This window comes from Barbus barbus (genome assembly GCF_936440315.1).
Source record: "Barbus barbus genome assembly, chromosome: 11".
Lineage (NCBI taxonomy): Eukaryota > Metazoa > Chordata > Actinopteri > Cypriniformes > Cyprinidae > Barbus > Barbus barbus.
In genome coordinates, this window is record NC_136739.1 from 30041076 (window position 1) to 30063885 (window position 22810).

The 22810-nt window shown below is 36.4% G+C and overlaps 1 protein-coding gene across 1 annotated transcript; it reads right to left on the minus strand.

Moving 5' to 3' along the window:
* Positions 1-251: 251 nt before the first annotated feature.
* LOC306876575 (polypeptide N-acetylgalactosaminyltransferase 3-like) lies at positions 252-22173 on the minus strand. The gene is made up of 11 exons (XM_079427868.1): positions 22025-22173; positions 20305-20889; positions 17211-17383; positions 11999-12148; positions 11331-11565; positions 10734-10851; positions 10022-10222; positions 9139-9270; positions 8848-8949; positions 6450-6602; positions 252-3341 (listed from the first exon to the last, which is right to left on the minus strand). Exons 2-11 carry the CDS (start codon positions 20799-20801, stop codon positions 3228-3230), a joined length of 1875 nt encoding a protein of 624 aa, XP_079283994.1. The 5' UTR covers positions 20802-20889; positions 22025-22173; the 3' UTR covers positions 252-3227.
* Positions 22174-22810: the final 637 nt, after the last annotated feature.

Genomic DNA, 22810 nt, shown 5'->3' on the forward strand with positions numbered 1-22810 from the left:
TGTTACCAGTTAGAATCGCAGTTCTCGTTCTGTTTTCAGTATTTCTTATGAATGATCTATTATAATGTGTATTTATTGTGCGTTCCTTAAACGGTATGTATTAAATAAAAATTCTCTTTGTTAAAGTGCTTCTTGTTGCATCGTAAATCTCTAAATGGAAAAAAGTTAAGACAAAATCAGGTGTTGGCTTGACAAACCCTTGAAGAGTTCAGACAGACAGATAGCCTAATAATAAAAGCATCTAAAGCATTACGTTTCTCCATTTTTAATAGGAACACTTTCTGCGATTCAGAAACACTCTTACAAAAATTAAATCCTTTTTTGTTGTTACAAAATATATTCTAAGCAAAGACAATTAATCTACATCAATTCATGGCATTATTATGGAACGGTGGTGTATAAATCAAATTTGTGAATCTTCTGATTGATGTAAACTCCTGCTGTCATTTAAAAAAAAGGTTTCTGGCCTGATGCTTATATAACAGCACCCTCTACTGTCTTCGGTCTTATAGGGCTCTAATCAAATATTCACAATGTTCAACAGCATGTCAAAATATACAAAAGTAACATCTAATAAAACACAAAATATTTAAATTTGGTCAAATAAAACAAAAAGGATTTAAATGGCTAAAAACATAAAACCATCCCAGAAATTGCATTTCAAATATTTGACCTGTATTCAGCATCTTTCCTGCTATGCAACACATTTCCATCATGTCTTATTTTACTATATAAAGTATTAAACTTTAATTTTATTGAGTGAAAACCAGTTTTCTTTGACATGAACATTTATTTGACTATTTTAGTTCTAGTGAATGTCATTTTTATCATGTACTTCTAAAATAAAAAAACTGATAATATTCCATTTTCTGCTCTAATGTTTTAAATAAAACGTTTTTCCTCAAAATATTGTTTTTATTTGGTGATAAATGTAGTTTTTTTGCTAAAACTACCAAACTGTGGCTTAATAAACTAGTTTACATCCTCATGTAAATTGTCAATCTTCAGCTGAAGTGTCTCAGAACCTATTTCTGAAAGGCTGCTGAACTATTCTATAGAAATACTTTTAAATCACAACAAAATATTATTTTTTAATATGTTCCAGAGCAGAAATGTGCTACAGAACAGGAACGACTCAGAACTTTGTTTCACTGCATTTAAAGAAAAAAGAAAAGAACAATCTCACTTTGTGAATAGTGAATATGAAGCAAATACTTTCGGGAAGTCTTTGGTGCTTTAAAATCTGCATGTTGCATTCAATTATTTGAAGAATTTTTGAAGATCGCAATCTGCAGTTCATTCAGAGAATACAGCTGATACTCAGCATCACTGTGGCTGAGCTCGTCCAGTATAAAAATAAGAAAAGTCACTGGATGAGCCATGAGGACACAAGTCCTGTAGTCTTTCAGACATAATGGAGAGAAAGAAAAGAGAGAGAGAGAGAGAGAGAAAATAAAACTTCACATCACTGCACATGCCTCGGCCCCACACAGGAATGTCTGTATATGTGCTCCATTTTTGGTCCTATAGATATTCCAACTCTCCAGCAGCAATATTTTCCACATACAAAAATAAATTAAAGGTCTGTGTCAGACAGAAGAGACTGTCCGGTAATTTGTGCTTGTGTGTGTGTGCGTGTGTGTGTGTTCAGGGTCCAAAGTTAACACTTGCAATGCATCGTACATCAAATTTGCTTTGGCAAGTAAATAACACATGGTTTGTCTTTGACTTTATAAAGATCCGAAATATTACTCAGTTTAACTGTGATTGTGAGACTGATTGTATATTTATCTGATCATAAATCATAAAAAGCCTCTGCTGAAAATGAAGGCAATCCCATTATGCACTGCAAGAAGCTATATCAGCAGAGGATGATATAAAAAATATAAAAAAAAATAGGTGGGGAAAAAACTTCTTCATTTCTTATTTATATTTTTGTTTTAACAATTTTTGTTGTTGTTTGTTTTATTTTTGCATTGGAATAAAAAAATAAGTGAATTTGTTTTAAAATATTACATTTTTGTTTACTTAAACATTTAATACATTTTAATATAATATAGTTGGATATGCTGCAACATTTACTTTTGGCCCTCAGTCAAGTGTGATTTTTGGCCCTTCACATTCAAATTTTTGGCATCTTTGTTTTAATATTTTTCCAAATATACTTATAAAACATCCAATACCAGATGAATCAGATAAAACAGTTCAAATCTATTTGAAAAGACTCATTCTAAACAATTCTTGTTTCTGCAAGAGTATGTTAACATAGCAACATGCTAAACACAAACTCTATTGAACAACCTGTACAGTGCAACAGCTGGTTACGAGAGTAAAAATCCCATTCATAAAAAATAAAGGTTCTTAATTGGCATCAAAGGTTCTACGAAGAACCTTGAACATCCAAGGAACCTTTCAAATGCAGAAAAGGTTCTTTATAGTCGAAAAAGGTTCTTTAGATTTTTAAAATATTCTTCAAAATGGTTGTTGTTCTATGGCATCACTGCAAAAACAGCCTTTTGGGTATTAATTATTAAAATGGGATATTAATTGTTAACAATATCTTATGCTTTTATGCTCATATGCTTTTGCTGAAGCAATCAGCCTGCATTATTTAAACTAATTTAAAAAGTGAAATTCCTGGTGAAAAACTACATTACCCATGATTCTGCAGAGAAATCTCCACCAATCAGAGAACTGTGACAAGAAATTTGCATCAAAGTCTTTTTGTCTGATTTCTAAACTTTTTTCGTAAAAATCTATGTTTGTAATTTTGTGATTCACCTCGTACACTGTTTAAAATCTGAAAAATGTATGGGAAAAAAAAACACTTCTAGAATGAAGGATACTGAAAAAGTGGTCCGGCACCGTTGCACCCTCACCGTCTCTGCATGTGTACAGCATTACAAATCATTCACTTACTTCTGAGGTTCCATGACCATCAGGATGCTCCCTAAGAAGGCAGCTGTCTATGTAGAATTTGGGACAGAGCAAATGAGTTGAACTTTTCATCAAAATCTGCTCTGTAATCAATTGTCATATGAATAAAAAATTATTTTTATTTAAAAAAATACTGTAAACTACAGTTTCATGGCAGTAAGAAACTATTTTGGCATGTACATTTTCCTGAATTAATTGGCAGCTGTGGCAAGAAGTTAAGTTTTGGACCCTGAGAGAGAGAGAGTGTGTGTGTGTTTATGTGTGTGTGTGTGTGTCATTGCTCCCGCAGTTCACGTGAAGACCCAGAGCTGGTACTTGTCAGCTGGATTGCAGAGCACTAGAGAGGGGTTCTCATGTCGAGCGGTTAGGCACTGTTTTGAGCCCTTGTTATAGAACAGCTGATCCTGCAAAGGGAATAAAATAACAGAGCAGGATCTATCAGCGCTGCAGTCCAGCCAAATCACAAAACCAAACATTAGCAGGCTTAAATCAGCATTAGATGGACAGCCATACATTTAAACCAAGCTCTTTTCTAGCGTTTTCTTTGTTCTTGTTTACTTGGTATAATAATATATACTTTGGTTATAAATTACTCTGGCAAAGATTAATTTTATTAATACTGGTTTCATTTGTTTGGTAGCAACCCATTATGTCCTATTATTCTAATTGACTGATTAAATGTAACAATTTGACTCAAAAGATCACACTTTTAGAAAAAAATGGCTTTAGTAAAGGTGAAATTGCCCATAAAAGGTAAAAATCTATTAAAAATTACAGTGGTGTGATAAAGTGTTTACCCCCTTCCTGATTTTTAATTTTTTTTGCATGTTTGTCACACTTTAATGTTTCAGATCATCAAACAAATTTAAATATTAAATCAAAGATAACAAGTAAACACAACATTCAGTTTTTGAATGAAGTTTTTTTTATTATGAAGGGAAAACAAAATCCAAACCCACATGGCCCTGTGTGAAAAAGTGCTTGCCCCCTAAACCTAATAACTGGTTGGACCACCCTTAGCAGCAACAACTGCAATCAAGCGTTTGCAATAACTTGCAATGAGTCTGTTACAGCGCTGTGGAGGGATTTTGGCCCACTCATCTTGGCAGAATTGTTGTAATTTAGCCACATTGGAGGGTTTTCGAGCATGAACCGCCTTTTTAAGGTCATGCCACAGCATCGCAATAGGATTCAGGTCAGGACTTTGACTAGGCCACTACAAAGTCTTCATTTTGTTTTTCTTCAGCCATTCAGAGGTGGATTTGCTGGTGTGTTTTGGATCATTGTCCTGCTGCAGAACCCAAGTTCGCTTCAGCTTGAGGTCACAAACCGATGGCCGGACATTGTCCTTCAGGATTTTTTGGTAGACAGCTGAATTCATGGTTCCATTTATCACAGTCTTCCAGGTCCTGAAGCAGCAAAACAGCCCCAGACCATCACACTACCACCACCATATTTTACTGTTGGTATGATGTTCTTTTTCTGAAATGCTGTGTTACTTTTACGCCAGATGTAATGGGACACACACCTTCCAAAAAGTTCAACTTTTGTCTCGTCAGTCCACAGAGTATTTTCCCAAAAGTCTTGGGGATCATCAAGATGTTTTCTGGCAAAACTGAGACGAGCCTTTGTGTTCTGTTTGCTCAGCAGTGGTTTTCGTCTTGGAACTCTGCCATGCAGGCCATTTTTGCCCAGTCTCTTTCTTATGGTGGAGTCATGACCACTGACCTTGAGGCAAGTGAGGCCAAAAGTTCTTTAGATGTTGTTGTGGGGTCTTTTGTGACCTCTTGGATGAGTCGTCGCTGCGCTCTTGGGGTAATTTTGGTCAGCTGGCCACTCCTGGGAAGGTTCACCACTGTTCCATGTTTTCTCCATTTGTGGATAATGGCTCTCACTGTGGTTCGCTGGAGTCGCAAAGCTTTAGAAATGGCTTTATAACCTTTTCCAGACTGATAGATCTCAATTACTTTCTTTTTCATTTGTTCCTGAATTTCTTTGGATCTCAACATGATGTGTAGCTTTTGAGGATCTTTTGGTCTACTTCACTTCACTTCAAACTGAACTCAGGTGTGATAAACCACAGTTATGTTTTAACAGGGGGGGGGGGGGGATTTGATTATCTTTTAATCAAAGATAACATATTTGTGTTATCTTTGATTAATATTTAAATTTGTTTGATGATCTGAAACATTAAAGTGTGACAAACATGCAAAAAAATTAAAAAAAAATCAGGAAGGGGGCCAACACTTTTTCACACCACTGTGTATGAAAAGATTAATTTCTATCACTGATGTGAACGTAGCACACAGCATATGAAGAATATCAAAAACTGCAGCTCTCCACGGTAGTATCGTTATCGAAAAAAATCCCCAAAAATATAGAAGAATATATATTTTATTTTATTTAATTTTTATTTGATTTTAGTTTGTAGCTGTATTTCTGGCTCTCTCTAAATGATCCTTCAAAAAAAAAAAAAAATCTATATGCGCACACACACATATATACATATACATATACACATATATATATATATATATATATATATATATATATATGTATGTGTGTGTGTGTGCGCATATAGATATATATATATTTTTTTTAAGGATCATGTGACTGAAGACTGGAGTAATGATGCCGAAAATTCCATTTGTATCACAGGAATAAATTACATTTTAAAATGTATTAAAATAAAATAGCTATTTTAAATTATACTAATATTTCACATCACATCTGTTTGTAGCTGGATCTAGCTGTTTTTCTAGCTCAGTAAGGATTTAAAATCTTAAAAGTATTTAAAAATGATACAAAAAAAAAAAATGCTCAAGTATTTCAGAGCAGAAAATGACTTCAATATTTCATTAATTTAACTTTTTGCAAATAATTTTTTTTTTTGAAGAAGAAGAATCATGTGACACTGAAGACTTATTAATGACGCTGAAAATTCAGCTTTGCATCACAGGAATAAATTACATTTTAAAATATATTCAAATAGAAAACAGCTATTTTAATTTATAATAATATTTCACAACATTACCGTTTTTATGTAAACAATATAAATGCAGCCTTGATGAGCACAAGAGACTGTTAAAACATAAAAAAACTTACTGAATTATATATATCGATTGGTGTGTATTTTACTCAATATTTGGTTGTGTTTGCTAGACTTTTGCATCATTGCTGCTCTAAATCTATCACTTTTAAGGTCACATAGTTCTTTGGATGCTCCCTTAGAAAGCAGCTGTCTATGTAAACAGCAAACAGCAAGGAGGCTCACTAGTTTTTGCAACAAAGCCAGACATATTGCAAATCAGTGTTAGAGTTTTGATAAAAATGAGCATTAACAAGCATAACAGGAGATGACAAGTCTCTAAAGACAATGTTAGCTTTAGAGGAGGGTGAGCTGAGGAACACAGCATGGCCTCAGGCTGTTTTGGACTTGAGTCTAAAGATCACAGGCTTGTGAAGAAGAGAGAAAGCGTGTGTAAGAGAAAGCGAGAGCTCCAGCGTTCTACCTCTCTGAGCTCCCATCTCTGCTGAGGTCCTGTGATGGTGTTGTGACCTTTATACTGGCACTCCTCTAATTTGACAACTCCATCCATCCCGTGCAAACAGAGCTCCTTCTGAATGTTGTGCCTGATCTCGTGATGGGTCGAGTACTCGAAATACTGTACGAGCAGAGGAGAGAAATGACCTTCACCACAAGAAAACACTTCATTAAACGGATAAAGATGTTTGCCTGGAAACTCCTAAGAGCTTCTGGAAAACATATCAAGGGAACTAATTAAAATGATACCTGAGATGCACCTAGAAATTGAATATAATTCAAAATGTCATTCGTGCTTGTGTTCAAAAAACAGCAAGCTTTGAAAAGGATTTGCAAAAAATTGCAAATAAAATTAAATAAAATCAACTTCACCTGATTATAATAAATTTGCTATATAACATAGTGCTTGAATTGTATAGACTGTTTTTTATAACATTTTTACTATTCCTGTAAGGGAAAATAAATATATACAAGCATACATACATATATACATGCATACTATTTTTATTTATTTTTTACTGTTCCTTTAAGGAAAATAAAATAAAAGAAGCACTTCAAAAGCACCTTCATCTGATTTCAATATATATATATATATATATATATATATATATATATATACACATACATACAGTGCCCTCCAAAAGTATTGGAACAGTAAGGCCAATTCCTTTATTTTTGCTGTAGACTGTAAACATTTGGGTTTGACATCAAAAGATGAATATGAGATGCGAGATTAACATTTCATCTTTTATTTACAGCTATTTTCATCTGGATCTGATACACAACTTAGAAGATAGCACCTTTTGTTTGAACCCACCCATTTTTCATGTTACCAAAAGTATTGGAACAGATAGAATTAACAGATTAAAGTGAAAAAGACTTAATATTTAGTTGCAAATACTTTGCTTTCAATAACTGCATCAAGCCTGTGACCCATTGACATCACCAAACTTTTGCATTCTTCCTTTGTGATGCTTTTCCAGGCTTTCACCGCAGCCTCTTTCAGTTTTGGGGGGTTACTCCCTTCAGTCTCTTCTTTAGCAGGTAAAATGCATACTCTACAGGGTTTAAGTGTGGAGACTGACTTGGCCAGTCTAAAACCTTCCACTTCTTGCCCCTGATGAACTCCTTTGTTGTTTTGGCACTATGTTTAGGGTCATTATCTTGCTGCATGATGAAGGATCTCCCGATCAGTTTGGTTGCATCTTTCTGTAAATTGTCAGACAAAATATTTCTGTAGACTTCTGAGTTCATTTTGCTGCTGCCATCATGTGTTACATCATTAATGAAGATTAATGAGCCTGTCCCAGAAGAAGCGATGAAAGCCCAAGCCATTACATTACTTGTGTAATGTGTACTATAATGTACACCTGTGTACACTGTGTTTCAGATGAGCTTGTATGTTTGGGATCATGAGCAGATCCTTTCTTTCTCCAAACTTTAGCCTTTCCATCACTTTGGTCCATAAAATCAGTCCATAAAACCTTGTCCCAGACTTTTTGAGGCTCGTCTCGTATTCTTCTTGCTAATGAGTGGTTTGCATCTTCTGGTGTAGCCTCTGTACTTTTGTTCACAAAGTCTTCTGCGAACAGTAGATTGTGATACCTTCACTCCTGCCCTCTGGAGGTTGTTGCTGATGTCACTAACAGTTGTTTTAGGGTCTTTCTTTACAGCTGTCACAATGTTTCTGTCATCAACTGCAGATGTTTTCCTTGATCTACCCGTTTGAGGTCTGTTACTTAGTACACCAGTGGTTTCTTTCTTCCTCAGGAGATTCCAAATGGTTGTACTTGCTATTGCAGAGTTTGTGCAATGGTTGGATTGAACTCTCAGCTTCACAATTGCTCGTTTTTCACCCATAGACACCTCTCTGGTTTTCATGTTGGTTACACGTCTAACTAACTATAAATGCAGTCTGCACGGATCTGAAACTGAGCGCAGACATTCAGTGCTATTTATTGTCTGAATAATCAGTTAATAGGACACACCAGGGCAACAACACACACCTGTCAGTCACATGTTCCAATACTTTTGGTAACATGAAAAATGGGTGGGTTCAAACAAAAGGTGCTATCTTCTAAGTTGTGTATCAGATCCAGATGAAAATAGCTGTAAATAAAAGATGAAATGTTAATCTCTCATCTCATATTCATCTTTTGATGTCAAACCCAAATGTTTACAGTCTACAGCAAAAATAAAGGAATTGGCCTTACTGTTCCAATACTTTTGGAGGGCACTGTGTATAATAATATATTATTATATTATTATTTATTTGTACCAAAACAGTTTAAACGAGAGTGGTTTAAATGTCATTTTATAAATTCCATTGATTCATTCACAGGACAATCTGTTCCTGCTCCAATTACCTGGTTTCCTCCCATCCCGTGGCAGGGGTACATAATGAGAGGTTTCCCTCCCTCATTACTCTCTCCTGCGTCCAAGCAGGCCTCCTTCCCCACGTTCTTTATCTGGAGGGAGACAGAAGGAGGGTTGAAGGAGGAAATGGAACGGATTGTGGTGACGTAACATGAAAGCTGTTAAAACAAGGTTTTACAGAACGGCCTTCTCCGAGATCCGATGCACAGTGGGAAACTGCAGCGGCCAGACAAAACACCAGAGAAATACAGGGACATCCCAGCCACTGTACACACACTCACCGCACCAAACTGCAGCGGGTTGAGATCGGGCATGAAGACCTCCGGATAGACGTTCTTCAAATACCAAGAAAAGCTCTTACACTGGAGTTTGTCCCGGAGATCTACACGCTTGGAGACCTCTCCAAAAGAGCGCTGTGGAGAGAGACGGTAGCTTCATTATAGAAACTGCCTTTGAATCTCAAGTTCAAGGTGGAGAGCTTTAATCTCATATTAAAGCTGCCCACAGGCTGTCTGAGGCTCCAATTTAAAGCTGTCTGTCTACGCTTATGAACCAGCAGCAGGTCTTGGATACACATTGAGAATATTAAGGGATTTCTGTGGTTTAGCTTGCAGAAGACCAGCACGATGAAAGCATGGCAAAAGGCATTAAGTCTCTTAACTCTTAACTCCACAATGCCATTACAACAAGTTCAGGCAAAACCCATTTGTATAACACAACTGTAGTGTGGCAGTTTAATTATTTATGTAAATAAAATAAAAAATTATTAATAAAATACATAGTAAATTATCTCAATATAAGGCTTTATTTACATAATTTATTTAAAAACAGTAATAAATAAATATATTAAATAATTAAAATTCATTTGTAATCATGTATTTTAGAAACAAATAAAATATACATTCATAATAACAATAACAATTTACATGTAATTTTTTTTTTTTAATTATGTATTTTTAAAAATTAAAAAGTGTATTATTTTAACAGCTTTTTAAATGAAATGTTATTTATTTATTTTTTGCCTTTATTTGAAAGGACAGTAGAGAAGGACAGAAGAGCAATAAGTGAGACAGCTCTTCATATGCTAGGAGCAGCACACTACACTTTGCGCCATACAATAGCTCCAATTAAACAAAAATGAGGGGCTAATGTTGGGAGCTGTACCTCTTTGGCGATCTGAGCGGCCTGCTGGTTCCTCCGGTAGAAGATCTCTTTATAGTCGTCCATCCAGACTTCAGCCAGACGCACCTGGTTGCGAGCGATCACCTGCGTGCCTTTAGGGAAGGTGTGCGGACTCTTTGTGCGAAACACATGGCCTACGACTGAACAGGGCATGATTTCTAGCTGCCCGCCGCACTGCCAAACCTGAACGACGAGAGCAGCAGGTCAGGATGTGAACTAATATCAGAAGAAAAGGAAGCTTTATTCATTCAAACACAGACAGACTTTAGGAAAATTTGTGGCCAAAATATTAAAATAAAGATAGTTTCATTAAACTATTTTTCTGATCCTTCCTTTTGATATAGTCACTGATTCAAACTTTTTACAGCAGAAATGGTATAGAGTTCCTTCCACATGATCCTTCAGAAATCAGAAAAAAGCTGTGCTGATTAATTCTTTTTGGAAACATATTTAGGATTCTTTGATGAATTGAAAGTTCAAAAGAGCAATATAATTTTTTAAAACATTTAAAAATGTCATTACTCTCGCTTCTGATTAATTTAATACATCCTTGCTGAATAAAAGTATAAATTTATTTGAAAAAACGTATCAACCCGACTTTCATTTCACGTCACAATGATGCTTCACTTCACCAGACTACTGTACATGTGCCAAGATCGATTAAAAGATGTGTGTAAAACTAATTTTGACTCACCCTGAAGGACATTTCAATATTTTCTCCTCCCCAAATCTCCATTTCCTCGTCATAGCTTCCTACATGGTAGAAATAATCTCTGGAAATGGAAAACAATCCCCCTGCGAATGTTGGCGTCCTGTGAGGGCAAATACGATTACAGTGTAAATGTTTCTTTGAATGTTTTTTCATTAGACAGAAAATGACTGAAATGTGTGTCTTGTGTGTGCATGGATAATAAAAACGTTTAATGGAAAACAAACAATGAAATCCAATGAGTGCCTGAGTATTATCAAATCTATTTACTCAAATCGTTTAAAGAATAGTCATGCTGTTCCAAACCTGTATGACATTTTCTCTTCCACTAAACACAAAAAGAGAATGATTTCTGAAGGATCATGTGACACTGATGCAAATTCAGCATTGCATTGCAGAAATAAATTACATTTTAAAATATATTCACATAGAAAATAGTTATTTTAAGTAGTAATAATATTTCACAATATTACTGATTTTACAGATTTTTCCTCTGTGAGCAAAAGAGACTTTCAAAGGGTAGTTTTTAAGGTATTTTAAATCACACAGGCCTGTAAAGTCATTGCATGAGTGTTTTCTTACTTAATAGGGTACGTCTCATCTTTGCGTCTCCGTTTCTCATGATCCGGAAGGGTCTCCCAACCAAAAGAAAGGCCCCAGTCAAAATTCCCCCGGTTATGATGCTGTCCGTACGGTGAGGGTTTCATGAACTCAAACGTGTTCAGGTCAATGGTGGTTATGTCGGGACTCACTACGGCGGTGGAGTTTTCTGCTATCCTGGCCAGCAGCGGCTCAAGCCATCCGTGGAAACATTCACCTAAACAAACCAAGCAGGAATTGCTTGATAAAATCACTTTGAAGTCTCCCAGTACATTCCTGGCCTTAGGCTACACATCACCTCTTACTCTCATTTTCTTCAACATCTTTAACACCCTAATGCATAAACACAGCGCAGATGAATAAATAAGACCGTCTTCTAAATCAATTTTAGTAATTTCTGCATTCTGGCTGACCGTCTCCCAGTCAACCACACCAGCGGAGGACACAAACACTTTCTAAAAAACATCATGAATGTTTAACAAGCCTAAACTCAGACGGAATTAAAAAGCATCAGATTCTTTCCAGCGCAGAGCAGCTCTAACTGACCACAGGCTTGTTATAAAGAGTGCGTTTTTATTAAGATTACAAGCCCTATTAATGTGTATCCAGCACATTTGAGTGGGAGTGATTGGCTTTTTAAAATGACTCACAGTGGGCATCTAGGAAGGTGAGAGTTTCACCCACGGCCACGGAGGCCCCGAGGAGCCGCGCAGTGATCAGGCCTTTTCGTTCTCGCTGACGGACCACGCGGACGATGTGCAGCTGTTGCAGATACTCGTCCAGTTCGTCCTTTAGTCGCTCTGTGAGAAAGAGAAATGTCAAAACAATGTGTGTTTGTGCAATTTGCAGTCAATTATTGTTAGACTTTTTTATGCAAAATTCTACGGAATTTATTCTTTCTTGGAGAAGGGAATCTCAGAATGCATTAAAGGGCACCTATTGTGCAAAATCACAAAGTTTGGACATAAATGTCTGTTGGCAGTGTATGAACACAACCACCCTACAATAATAAAAATCCACCCACTTATTTTTTGAATCCCCTTCAAACCAAGTCAGTCTCACTTCGCCTGCCGTTTTGATTCTCACGCAGTGTAACGTCACATTTCAGAGGGCCGGGCCACGGGGTTGATTGACAGCCCTGCATTGCTATAGTTTCCGCCCTCAGCAGTTACGCTGTCCTCCATTTTCTCTGCGTTCAAGCAGCTGTAACGTTAACAATGTCTTGCAAGCAATCCTGATTCTCTGTGTTTGGATGTAAGACTGAACATAAGAGTCTTCAATTTCTCCCAACATCTGAGCTGCTGAGGACGCAGTGGATTAATGCGCCTCAAAATCTACCTAAATACGTGTTTCACTCCAGACTCCTTTGTGAATGTCATTTTAGTGCTTAGTGTTTTAACCGTATTTGTGTGTATACATTAAGTATTTTTTAACTGATCTGCTCTGTAACATCGCACTGTTTCGTCCCACGTTCAGTGCATTTGGCTTCCCATATATACGGCTGAACACCGGTTCTCTCGCTCTGTTATGTTGCTTCTACCGGCTGTTTATTGCTGTAGATATGCAATGCAGAGAGACGTATACGCGACACCCCTTCTGGAGACGGGGCGGGAATATGCTCATTTGCATTTAAAGCTATACACTCCAAAACAGCTTTTTCTTTTAGACACACCCCAAAAATGACATTTTCCAGCTGTTATAATAAATTGATCTGTTGGGTATTTTGGGCTGAAACTTCACAGACACATTCTGGGGACATCCAAGACCAATATTACATCTTGTAAAAAGGGGCATAATAGGTGCCCTTTAAAATATCCATCCAGAAGGTGGACAAAATGAGACAAATGGCTATTATAAATATTTCTTATTTGGGGGTTAGTTTTTTATTTTTACGGCAAATAAAAGAGCTTCAACACCACCGTCGTCTGTATGCACGTACAAATAATTAACTGCACTTAACGCTTTCATAAAATAAAAAAAATTAAACACCCAAAACTGTATATGGCATCATCACAAAGACGAACTATATGTTTATACATGAAATTCTGGAGGGGACGTCGGATGGTGACGTAATGATGCATGCCATTAATCGATCTATGTGTACTATAATATGTAAAACGGGAACATGAAAGGATTATTCTAAAAGCAACTCATGTAAACACCTTAATATTATATTGTCTTATTCAGAATAAGGTAAATAATTAGATTACTGATGTCCATGTAAACGTAGTCATAGATTATTTTAACGATGTTCTTACTACGTTTCGGGACCTTGATCGTGTAAGGATCCTTGCTGCGGGTCATATCTTGGAATTCATCAAAAATATCTTAATTTGTGTTCTGACGATGAACGAAGGTCTTACAGGTTTGGAACGACATGAGGGCAAGTAATTAATCACAATTTTCATTTTGGGTGAACTATTAAGCATCAAGCATATGTGGAGGCACTTCAGTTTGGATGTTCCCTTAAAAGGCAGCTGCTTATGTAGCATACAGCGAAGCTGCTCAATAGATTCTGGAACACATTTCAGATTTATTTTACAGTTGGTGCTTGTTACTTTTAAAAAGGTGTATGATTAAATTTAATGTTTTTCTTTCAAACTGATTCAGTATTCTTTTAGGGTGCATTTTAGATTCAGTAAGCTGGGATAAAAGACATAATAATACTCTTTTAGCAAAGGAGCAGGACAACGCTCAAGCAGCACCTTTAATCTAGTAGATATGGGTGCGTACGTATTCATTAAGCATAAATATCTCCTTTCATGAGTCTCCCAGCAGCCCTCAGGGAAAAGCCACTGACCAGCACTTTGGTATAATATTATATATTATACAGAACTGAGGAGTAACTAGCTAAAAATAGTGATACTGTAACTTATCTCTCTCCTTCGGCTTGCTCCCTTTATCAGGGGTCGCCACAGCAGAGCTGATTTGGCACATGTTTCATGCCGGATGCCCTTCCCGCTACAAATAACAGCACTACAATGAACTGATATGATCTATTTCCATACTATGGAAGTCAATGGGGACCATCAGCTGTTTCGTTACCAACATTCCTCAAAATATATTCTTTTGTGTTCAACAGCTGAAAAAAAACTTGAACAAGTTTGGAAAACCTTCATAAACCAATCACAACAGGCCGGACTAACCACTTAGGCTGGTTTAAACATTTTTTTAATGAGCAAGGAGAGTCGCTTGTGAAGCTGCAGTTAAAGAGTGGCTTTCCCAACCCAGACATTATGATTTATGATATCACATAATATGTAAGATCCTCCTCAGAATCATTTAAGAGTAAAGGTGCAACACTAAGCCGGCTGAAAGCAGCTGAAATGATTCAACAGCACAGCGGGACGTCCTATAGGGTTTGGCTGCCTCTGAGGGTGGGGACCTACACACACAAGACTGGTCTTTCTCAGCGGAAGCTGGAATTGCTTGAGAAAGAGAGGCGGAGGGTGTAATTAAAAGAATAGGGGGCGTAAAAGAATAGTTGAAAGGAAATTCCCTGGCTTTTATTTCTCGCATGGCATGCGGCCAAGAGAGAAAGTTCAGTCCCTGCGTGATTCAACCAGGGGAACGGATAGTGCAGTGGTTCTCAAATCAAAATGGATAGTAAGCAGGGGTCCATTCTTCGTACCTCGCTTAATACATCTGAGATGGTTTGAAAGATGCCAGATCTTCTAATCCTGATAACTGATATCTGGCTAATTTGGTTATTCAAACAAATTTGCGGATTTAATTAAAATATCTGGATTAAGATTAGTGCGCGTTCTTGTGTTCCCCAAAAAGGGCAGATGTATCGATACTCGAAACCACGATCAGCAATGCAGCGATTGGCTGGCGGCAAGACAGCAACGTAATGACATCATATCATTAACCAAAAAACACCTGACAAATTTCTTTACTTTTATAAGGAAACAGCCAAGTGAATAAAACTACATAAATGTTATAATAGATAAATTAAATGTGTACTGTTTTTAATTTATTTGTAATTGTTTTACATGATTCCCAATGATTTATATTCATGATTTCTAGTATTTGTGTAGGCATTAGATTTTTACATTTTTACAAGTGTTGTAATTAGCAATTCATTTAATTTTATCTTTGAAACAGATTTGTTACATGACAGCATTAATTACAGTTTCTTAAAGATCATGTTATCTTCATCTCCTGCGCTCCATCAAGCCCCTCCCATAATATCTGTCATCACTCAAATTAATGCACGGCTCAGATTAACTGTATAGCATGTGTGTAAGACTCCAATACAATTATAAAGTAATTATGTCAATCTTTCAATGAGTAAAATTGGCTGTTATAGACTACACAACATTGATATCTTATTTTCAAATTATTTTTATTTTAAATTATTGTCCCTGGACCAGCAGGGTACTCTTATAATAAAGTAGCAGTGGCTGTGACAGATTTTAAGTATCAATTCACCTTAAAAAGATGCAATCTAATCCTGTTTACATGAAATAAGCCTGCTCCCGAGCAGGTTTAAGCTTACGGACCTGTTACTATGACAGCAACTCCAGGATGAGCTTCGAAGAACCAAATGATCCAAGATCAAGAAAAATCGGCAACAACCAAATCCAGCTAACTGAGTTAGCGACGTACGAAGAACGGACCCCTGGTCTGTTCTGATCTGTTCAGTAGGGTGAAAACAATGCTAATGCAAATAATCAAATGCAACTAATCATGTACAGAACCATAAAAAATGGGGTTTTCTTTTTGAAAGAAATTAATATTTTCATTCAGCAAGGATGCATTAAATTGATCAAAATTGACAGTGAGGACATTTATGTTACAAAAGAATTAAATTCAAATAAATTATGTTCTTTTGAACTTTCATATTCCTCATAAAATCCTGAAAAAAGTCACGTTTTCCACAAAAATGGATGTTTCTTGAGCAGCAAATCGGCATATTAGAATGATTTCTGAAGGATCATGTGACACTGAAGACTGGAGTAATGATGCTGAAAATTCAGCTTTGCATCAAAGGAATAAATTACATTTTAAAATATATTAACATAGAAAACAGTCAGTTTAAATGATCAAATATCAATCAATTTTACAAACTCTGTAGTATTTTGGTGGCAACTCATTTGCCATTCAGTCAAAGTTAGTTATAGTAAATGTTATTGGCAGGCCATGCAACACACCCTCATCCACAAGAACCATTAATAAAACTACACAAAGTTAAAGAAACTAGACGCGGCCACATGCAATTGTGTTGCGGACATAATATGGTTTAGTTGCTGAGAAACATTTAGTTGGTTTAGAAAAATCATATGCATATTGCTGGAATTTAAATGGTAAGGCTTTACAAAAAGGTCCTATTTATTAATGCATTAACTAACATCAACTTACAATGAGCAATACATTAGTTACAGTAGTTATTCATCTTTGTCAATTACCTAATGTTAACAAATGGGAACTTATTGTAAAGTCCATTAAAATTGATACACCACCAAATTACAGCATACGACTGTAAATACATTACAGTTTTAACAAGCACTTTTTTGTGTCATGTTGAGTCACCACTTGAGGTCTAATGTCAAATAGTGCTTCTGAAGCAAACCAGTTGGGAACCACTGCTCTAATGACCATTTTCTTCTTTGCATTTCTTCGTCCACCTGTCAAAGATCTGGTTTTTAAGAGCCTCTATAGCCCTGACCCCCTTCACCGGCTGAGCAAAACTCCTCTGAGAACATTCCCAAACAGCTCTGTTTCCTGTAGTAACCTGCTTCACGAGCGCCGGGTGTCAGCAGGCCTACAGGAATTCAGTAAAGCGGGTTGCTTGTGAAACCGGACGCCCATTAAAACACACGGACGCTCTGGTGGGGCTGCACGCTAGAGGTGAGTTACCTTCAGAGCTGGCGTCATCCACGAGGATGATTTCTTTGAGGAGCAGAGCAGGGGAGGTGTGCAGGACGCTGTAGATGGTCCGCAGTAATGTGCTCCATGCCTCGTTGTGGAAGACGATGATCACGCTTGTGGTCGGCAGGGGTGGACAGCGTCTGAATGTCTGTTCGATGCATCTGTGAGAGGAAAAAAGAGACAGACAGAGAAATGAAGGGAAGATGTGGGGAGGATGTTTTATTCAACAGATGTCTGTGAAATGTCTGGATTAGGGCTGGGCAATATATTGGCCCCACTTGGCCAGTGTATTTCCTAAAGACTCAAACTAAACATACATACAGTACATACACACATACATACATAAGTATTGTTACTTGAAATAAAATAAACATTGATTGAAATATCAATACAAATATGAAAATTTAAAAAATACAATAAAATGAAGATTTTGTTTGTTAACTTGGTTAACATTAACAATTAAAATAATTTTAAAACATTTATTAATCCTAGTTGATGTTAATTTCAGCATTTATTAATACATTATTGAAGTCAAAATGTGTGTCTGTTCATTTTATTTGCACAAAAATAACTAAAACTGAAACAAAAATGTATAAAAACTATATAGACAAAAAACAGTAACTAACAAAAACAACAAAATTACTAAAAATTTTACTAAAATGAAAATGACAATGGAAAATATAAAAATAAAACTAATGCAAAATAAAAACTTTAACAGTATCCCAATGCTTATAAATTATCACATTTCTCATTTAAATTTATGTAAAAAAAAAAAAAAAAAAAAAAACTAATTCTATCTCTACAGCGTTAATAAACGGAATTCGAGTTAGAAGGCTTGAAAATCAGAAACTGTCCATGAATCAGTTCAACATTGATTCAACATTTTATTTGCATCATCTTAAAATACTTATGTTTAGTACTATGTATTTTTATATTAGTACAAGTAATATTACAGAATTATTTTAACTAGATTTCTATTGTGTGTTACTTCTTGCAATAAAAATTGAATTAATTTAGCTATAATGGATGTTTGGTTGAATTGATGATGAATAACAATCACCCTTCTAAGCCTTTATAGAGTAAATGCATAAATATCTAAATTTATTTCAGCTATGTCACCCAGTCCTCATCTGGATTTCCTTCTGCAGACTCCTAATTGTGTGTTGTGTGACACTTTGTATAACAATGAGCAATAGGAACTCTGTTTTTGTGTATATCACCCCACTAAAGCAATAAGGGCAAGAACAAACGTGTTTAATTAGAGAAAAAAGCTCATTTTTGTCTCAGTCTGTAATTAGTAGCAATATCTGCATAGACATGTTTAAATAACGTGTCTGAGGACAAAAGCTAGTCTGTAGTTTCACAGAGTCACTGATTATCCTCACAGATAAACACATTCTCCTCTAGATTCTATGCACACTTACATTATGGTAAATTTTTGAAAATACTTTCAAAAATCCTTTAGATTGTGCACTTTATATGCCACATAAATACTAAAAACATGAAGCAAAAATTTGTTTTAAAATTAGAAAAATGTCTATTAGTCTCAGAGCTTTGGACCTCATTGTATTTGTGTGTTTTTCTCTGCTGGCAATGGAATTATACTACCACTTCGATCTACAAGGTGGTCTCCTCGTGTTATTTTTGGTTGGTTTTGGATTGAGTTTTGATAGCCAGAGCTGCAGAACCCACATCAGAAGGTGATTCAGCAAAAAAAGCAAATCACACTATTGCATGTCTTTCTATACTTGTGTTTCAACATGACTGTATTTGTAGATATATATTTTTTCTTTCAGCTTAACATTGAAGGCTGCCCACGCTTTTTGACAGATGAATCTCCACTTCTACGTGACTTTTCCGGTCGTATAGTCATGCTTACTGGATGCTGAATTTTTAAAATCTAGGTAAAATGTCATAAAGATTGCATTTACAGGGACTACTATATGAAACATGAACAAAGTCAGTCATAATTTTATTGAACTAAATGCAGGAATTTATGCAAGAATAGTTTAATGCACATCTGCTTTGCTCATGTTTCATGAATGAGGCTCACAGAGCGCAATATTCATCAGCTAGGCATAACTAGAAAAATGTGTAGTCACTTCATAAATGTGTATGACCCTGGATTTTATTAAACACAATTTTAAAATTCCTTGATATATTTCTGTGGGAACCCTGAATATTTAAAAAAGTGAAAGAGACAGATATTGCATCCAAATAATAACTCGCACACCTCAACTGATGAAAAAAAAAAAAGAAAATTTGCTGAAAATCTACTCACCCTCAGGCCATCCAAGATGTAGATGAGTTTTTTCCTTCATTAAAACAGATTTGGAGAAATGTAACATTAATGTGGATCGTCTGCAGTGAATGGGTGCCGTCAGAATGAGAGTCCAAACAGCTGATAAAAACATCACAATAATCCACACCACTTCAGTCCATCAATTAACGTCTTATGAAGTGAAAAGCTGCATATTTGTAAGAAACAATCCTTAAAGTGTTTTACCTTTAAAACATTGCTTCTGGTCAAAATACCAGTCCAGAGTCTATAATAAGGCTTCCTCCAGTAAAAGGTCCTTCTCTCATTAAAATCCAACAACATATATTTGTTTCAAACTGATTTGGACTGTTTTTTGCTTGATCTGTGCCTATTTCTCTCCTGATTCAAAAGCAACAACTTTTTATTGGAGAAAGCAATATTATGGATAGAGGACTCATATTTTAACCAGAAGCGACGTTTTAAAGTTAAAACGTCTTAATGATGGATTTGTTTCTTGGAAACATGCAGCTTTTCATAAGACGTTAATTGATGGACTGGAGTTGTGCTGGTTACTTGTGGATTACTGTGATGTTATTATCAACTGTTTGGACTTTCATTCTGACGGCACCCATTCACTGCAGAGGATCCACTTGTGAGCAAGTTATGCATTGATCAATTTATCCAAATATGTTCCAATGAACAAACTCATCTACATCTTGGATGGCCTGAGGGTGAGAACATTCTCACCTAATTTTCATTTTCAGGTGAACTATTCGCTTAAGTTGTCTGTAGAAGTGTCTAAAGCAAACAGGAAGTACGTACTCTGGAGGTCTCGTATCGGGGCCGAGGTCTCTGCTTAGTGAGATCCGATCACTGGCGTACAAGTTAAAGCAGTGCTTCTCCTCTCCCCTCTCCTTTTCTTTTTGCTCTGACAAGCTCAGATTGTCAGTGTGAAAAGCCTTCCCAGAAGCCCCTGGGGCACTGGGGTTTTGCGGTGGTCTTTCTAGGATTGGTCGGAGCTCAGCGGCCGTGTAGTATCCAGACAGACAGGCCGGACTGCCCTGGCTCTCCTGCTTCCTCACCGGAGCTTTTATCTGCATCTTGGGCATAGCGTCCCGGAAGTTATTCACCGCACCTATGACCATCTCAAGAACGCCGTCCCGTTTCTCCACAATCCCCTTGAGCCAGGGTTCGTCCTGGGGGTTCTGACTGACCACCTCTCGCTGCATCAGAAACAGGAACGTCACGAACACCAACGCCACTATGGCCAGCTTCCATGGGTGCAGTCGTCTGCGCAGAAGCCTGCGGAAGAACGTCATTCTTTTGAGGCGAAGCCGGCGCTCAGAGTGTGAGAAACAAAGCTTCACCTGACACACACCCCGTGCGTAACATCACCACCTGTCAAACCTGTGAATGGGACAAAAAGATGACGCTGATATACGAGCACCAGACCGCGAACAAGTTCAACACTCCTGACAACTCGTTTGAGAACGGAAAAGTTGGGAACTCCAGTTCTGAACGTCCAACATAAATGTTTTCTTTGATATTTAAGCCTCTTTTAGGTGGCTGGGAAATCATTCTTCACTTGAGAGGTAATTTTGTGAACTTAATTTCTTTAACAACATTCCCTTGGAGAGAATTTTAACAGAAACTTTCCAAATGATAATTGGGCCTTTTAACCAATGGAAAAGTATTAATCATATTACAAACATCAGACTTGACAGTTCTGTCTATCTTTTTAAAAATCACATTTTCATGAGGCATCATGAAAGGCTTTTAACCCTAGAATGAATACTGTATACGGTGTAGACCAAAATAATGTGAATCAAAAAACATTTACTAAAAACAGCTAATTGTATGCTGTGTGACACTCGGTAAAACAATAAACAACAGAAACACCTGGCTTGGTTTTGTGTCTGCAAAATGAAATTGCAAAATATTTTAATATCAAATATGGATTTAATTGCATCGAATCTGTGATTCACATTCTTTTGCCATAAACAATATAAAGGGAATATAAATATAAAGGGAAACTGAACATGTTTTTTGTTTGCTCATTTCGGCTCTTTCAACCCTAGATTGCATGCAGGTTTCCCTCTTGTAATGTGTAGGCCTAAATAATCAAAATTCATACATAAATACATATTCTTTACCAAAAACATGTTTTATCAATGAAAATCAATGTTTCAATGTGTTGTACCAGAGGAGCTATCACTGTATTTCGGAGAAAAGCAAATAACAGTCTATTTACTTTCTTACTAAATATTAATCTAAACATGAAACTAATATAATATTCCATAAAATTAAAAATGGGAGGGAAATCCATGCACATTTACAATTTAGATACTTTAATTGAGGTATTCCTTTTTGTCAGATAAAAAAAAAAAAAATTTACGCGACACATATTGCTTTATTGCTTCATTTTAGGGTTAACTATTACTAGGAAAATAACACAATCTGTCCAAAACTACCAATCAGTGTCCAGTTCTCGTGCGCTATCACGTAAACAAAGCCGAGAGAGCAAAGAAACAGTAAGACATACCAATTGCGTTTAAATATCATAAGTTCATATCCAAAAGAGTTTTGAACCCCCACAGCGACTGTCCCACAGTAGAACTGCTGCCCACGGCGATGTCAAAGCGTAGTCATCTCAGCCGGACTTCCGCGTCCTTGGATCCAGGTGCGCGTCTCTCAGGTAAAGGGGCGGGACTTGCGTAACGCGTGCGTAAGCGCCACATGTGCCTTCATTCTGTTAGGGTGAGTCCAGCAACGTCAACATTTCAACTATTAAACAATGTTGCTCTTCCTCTTATAAGGTTGAGTTTCTTTAATTAGGGCCAAAAAATAAATAAAAAATCTCTTTAATAAAAATGTAAGAGGTTTTATTTTTGGGGGGGGTTGCCCTCTTTAGCTTCCTCTCTATAATAAAATAATGGAAGAAATTCTACTTTTTTAAATTTTTAACACGATTGTCACGGTCTGCCAGGACGTTGCTGGTAAACAAGGAGCAGGGATGCGAGCAAATTACTCTTCTTTTTTTAATCATTTATTTTAGTCATTTTCTGGGCGCAATCGCCTACGACGTTTTAAATAAAACAAAAACATTTGCTTTAAGTAAATCATCTAAAATCAACAATAATTAAAATAATAACTCGCATGCAAAAAGAATATAGCCTACTTTTAAGACCCCTAACCTATTGTTATGAATTTCTTTTAGGGACATTTAAACCTTAATTAGTAGAGACAGACCCCCATAATAATTCACACCCTAATGTTACACAAACCTAAATCATCCAAAAGCGAAGGGTCCCGTTACTGGCATCATATA

Bases quoted from the DNA above. Each gene is read 5' to 3' on its own strand.
- LOC306876575 (XM_079427868.1), bottom strand. From the start codon at position 20,801: ATGACGTTCTTCCGCAGGCTTCTGCGCAGACGACTGCACCCATGGAAG. The intron at 10,223-10,733 runs GTGAGTCAAAAT...CTCGTCGTTCAG, and splicing joins ATATTGAAATGTCCTTCAGG to GTTTGGCAGTGCGGCGGGCA. The intron at 3,342-6,449 runs GTAGAACGCTGG...TTCCCTTTGCAG, and splicing joins AGAGATGGGAGCTCAGAGAG to GATCAGCTGTTCTATAACAA.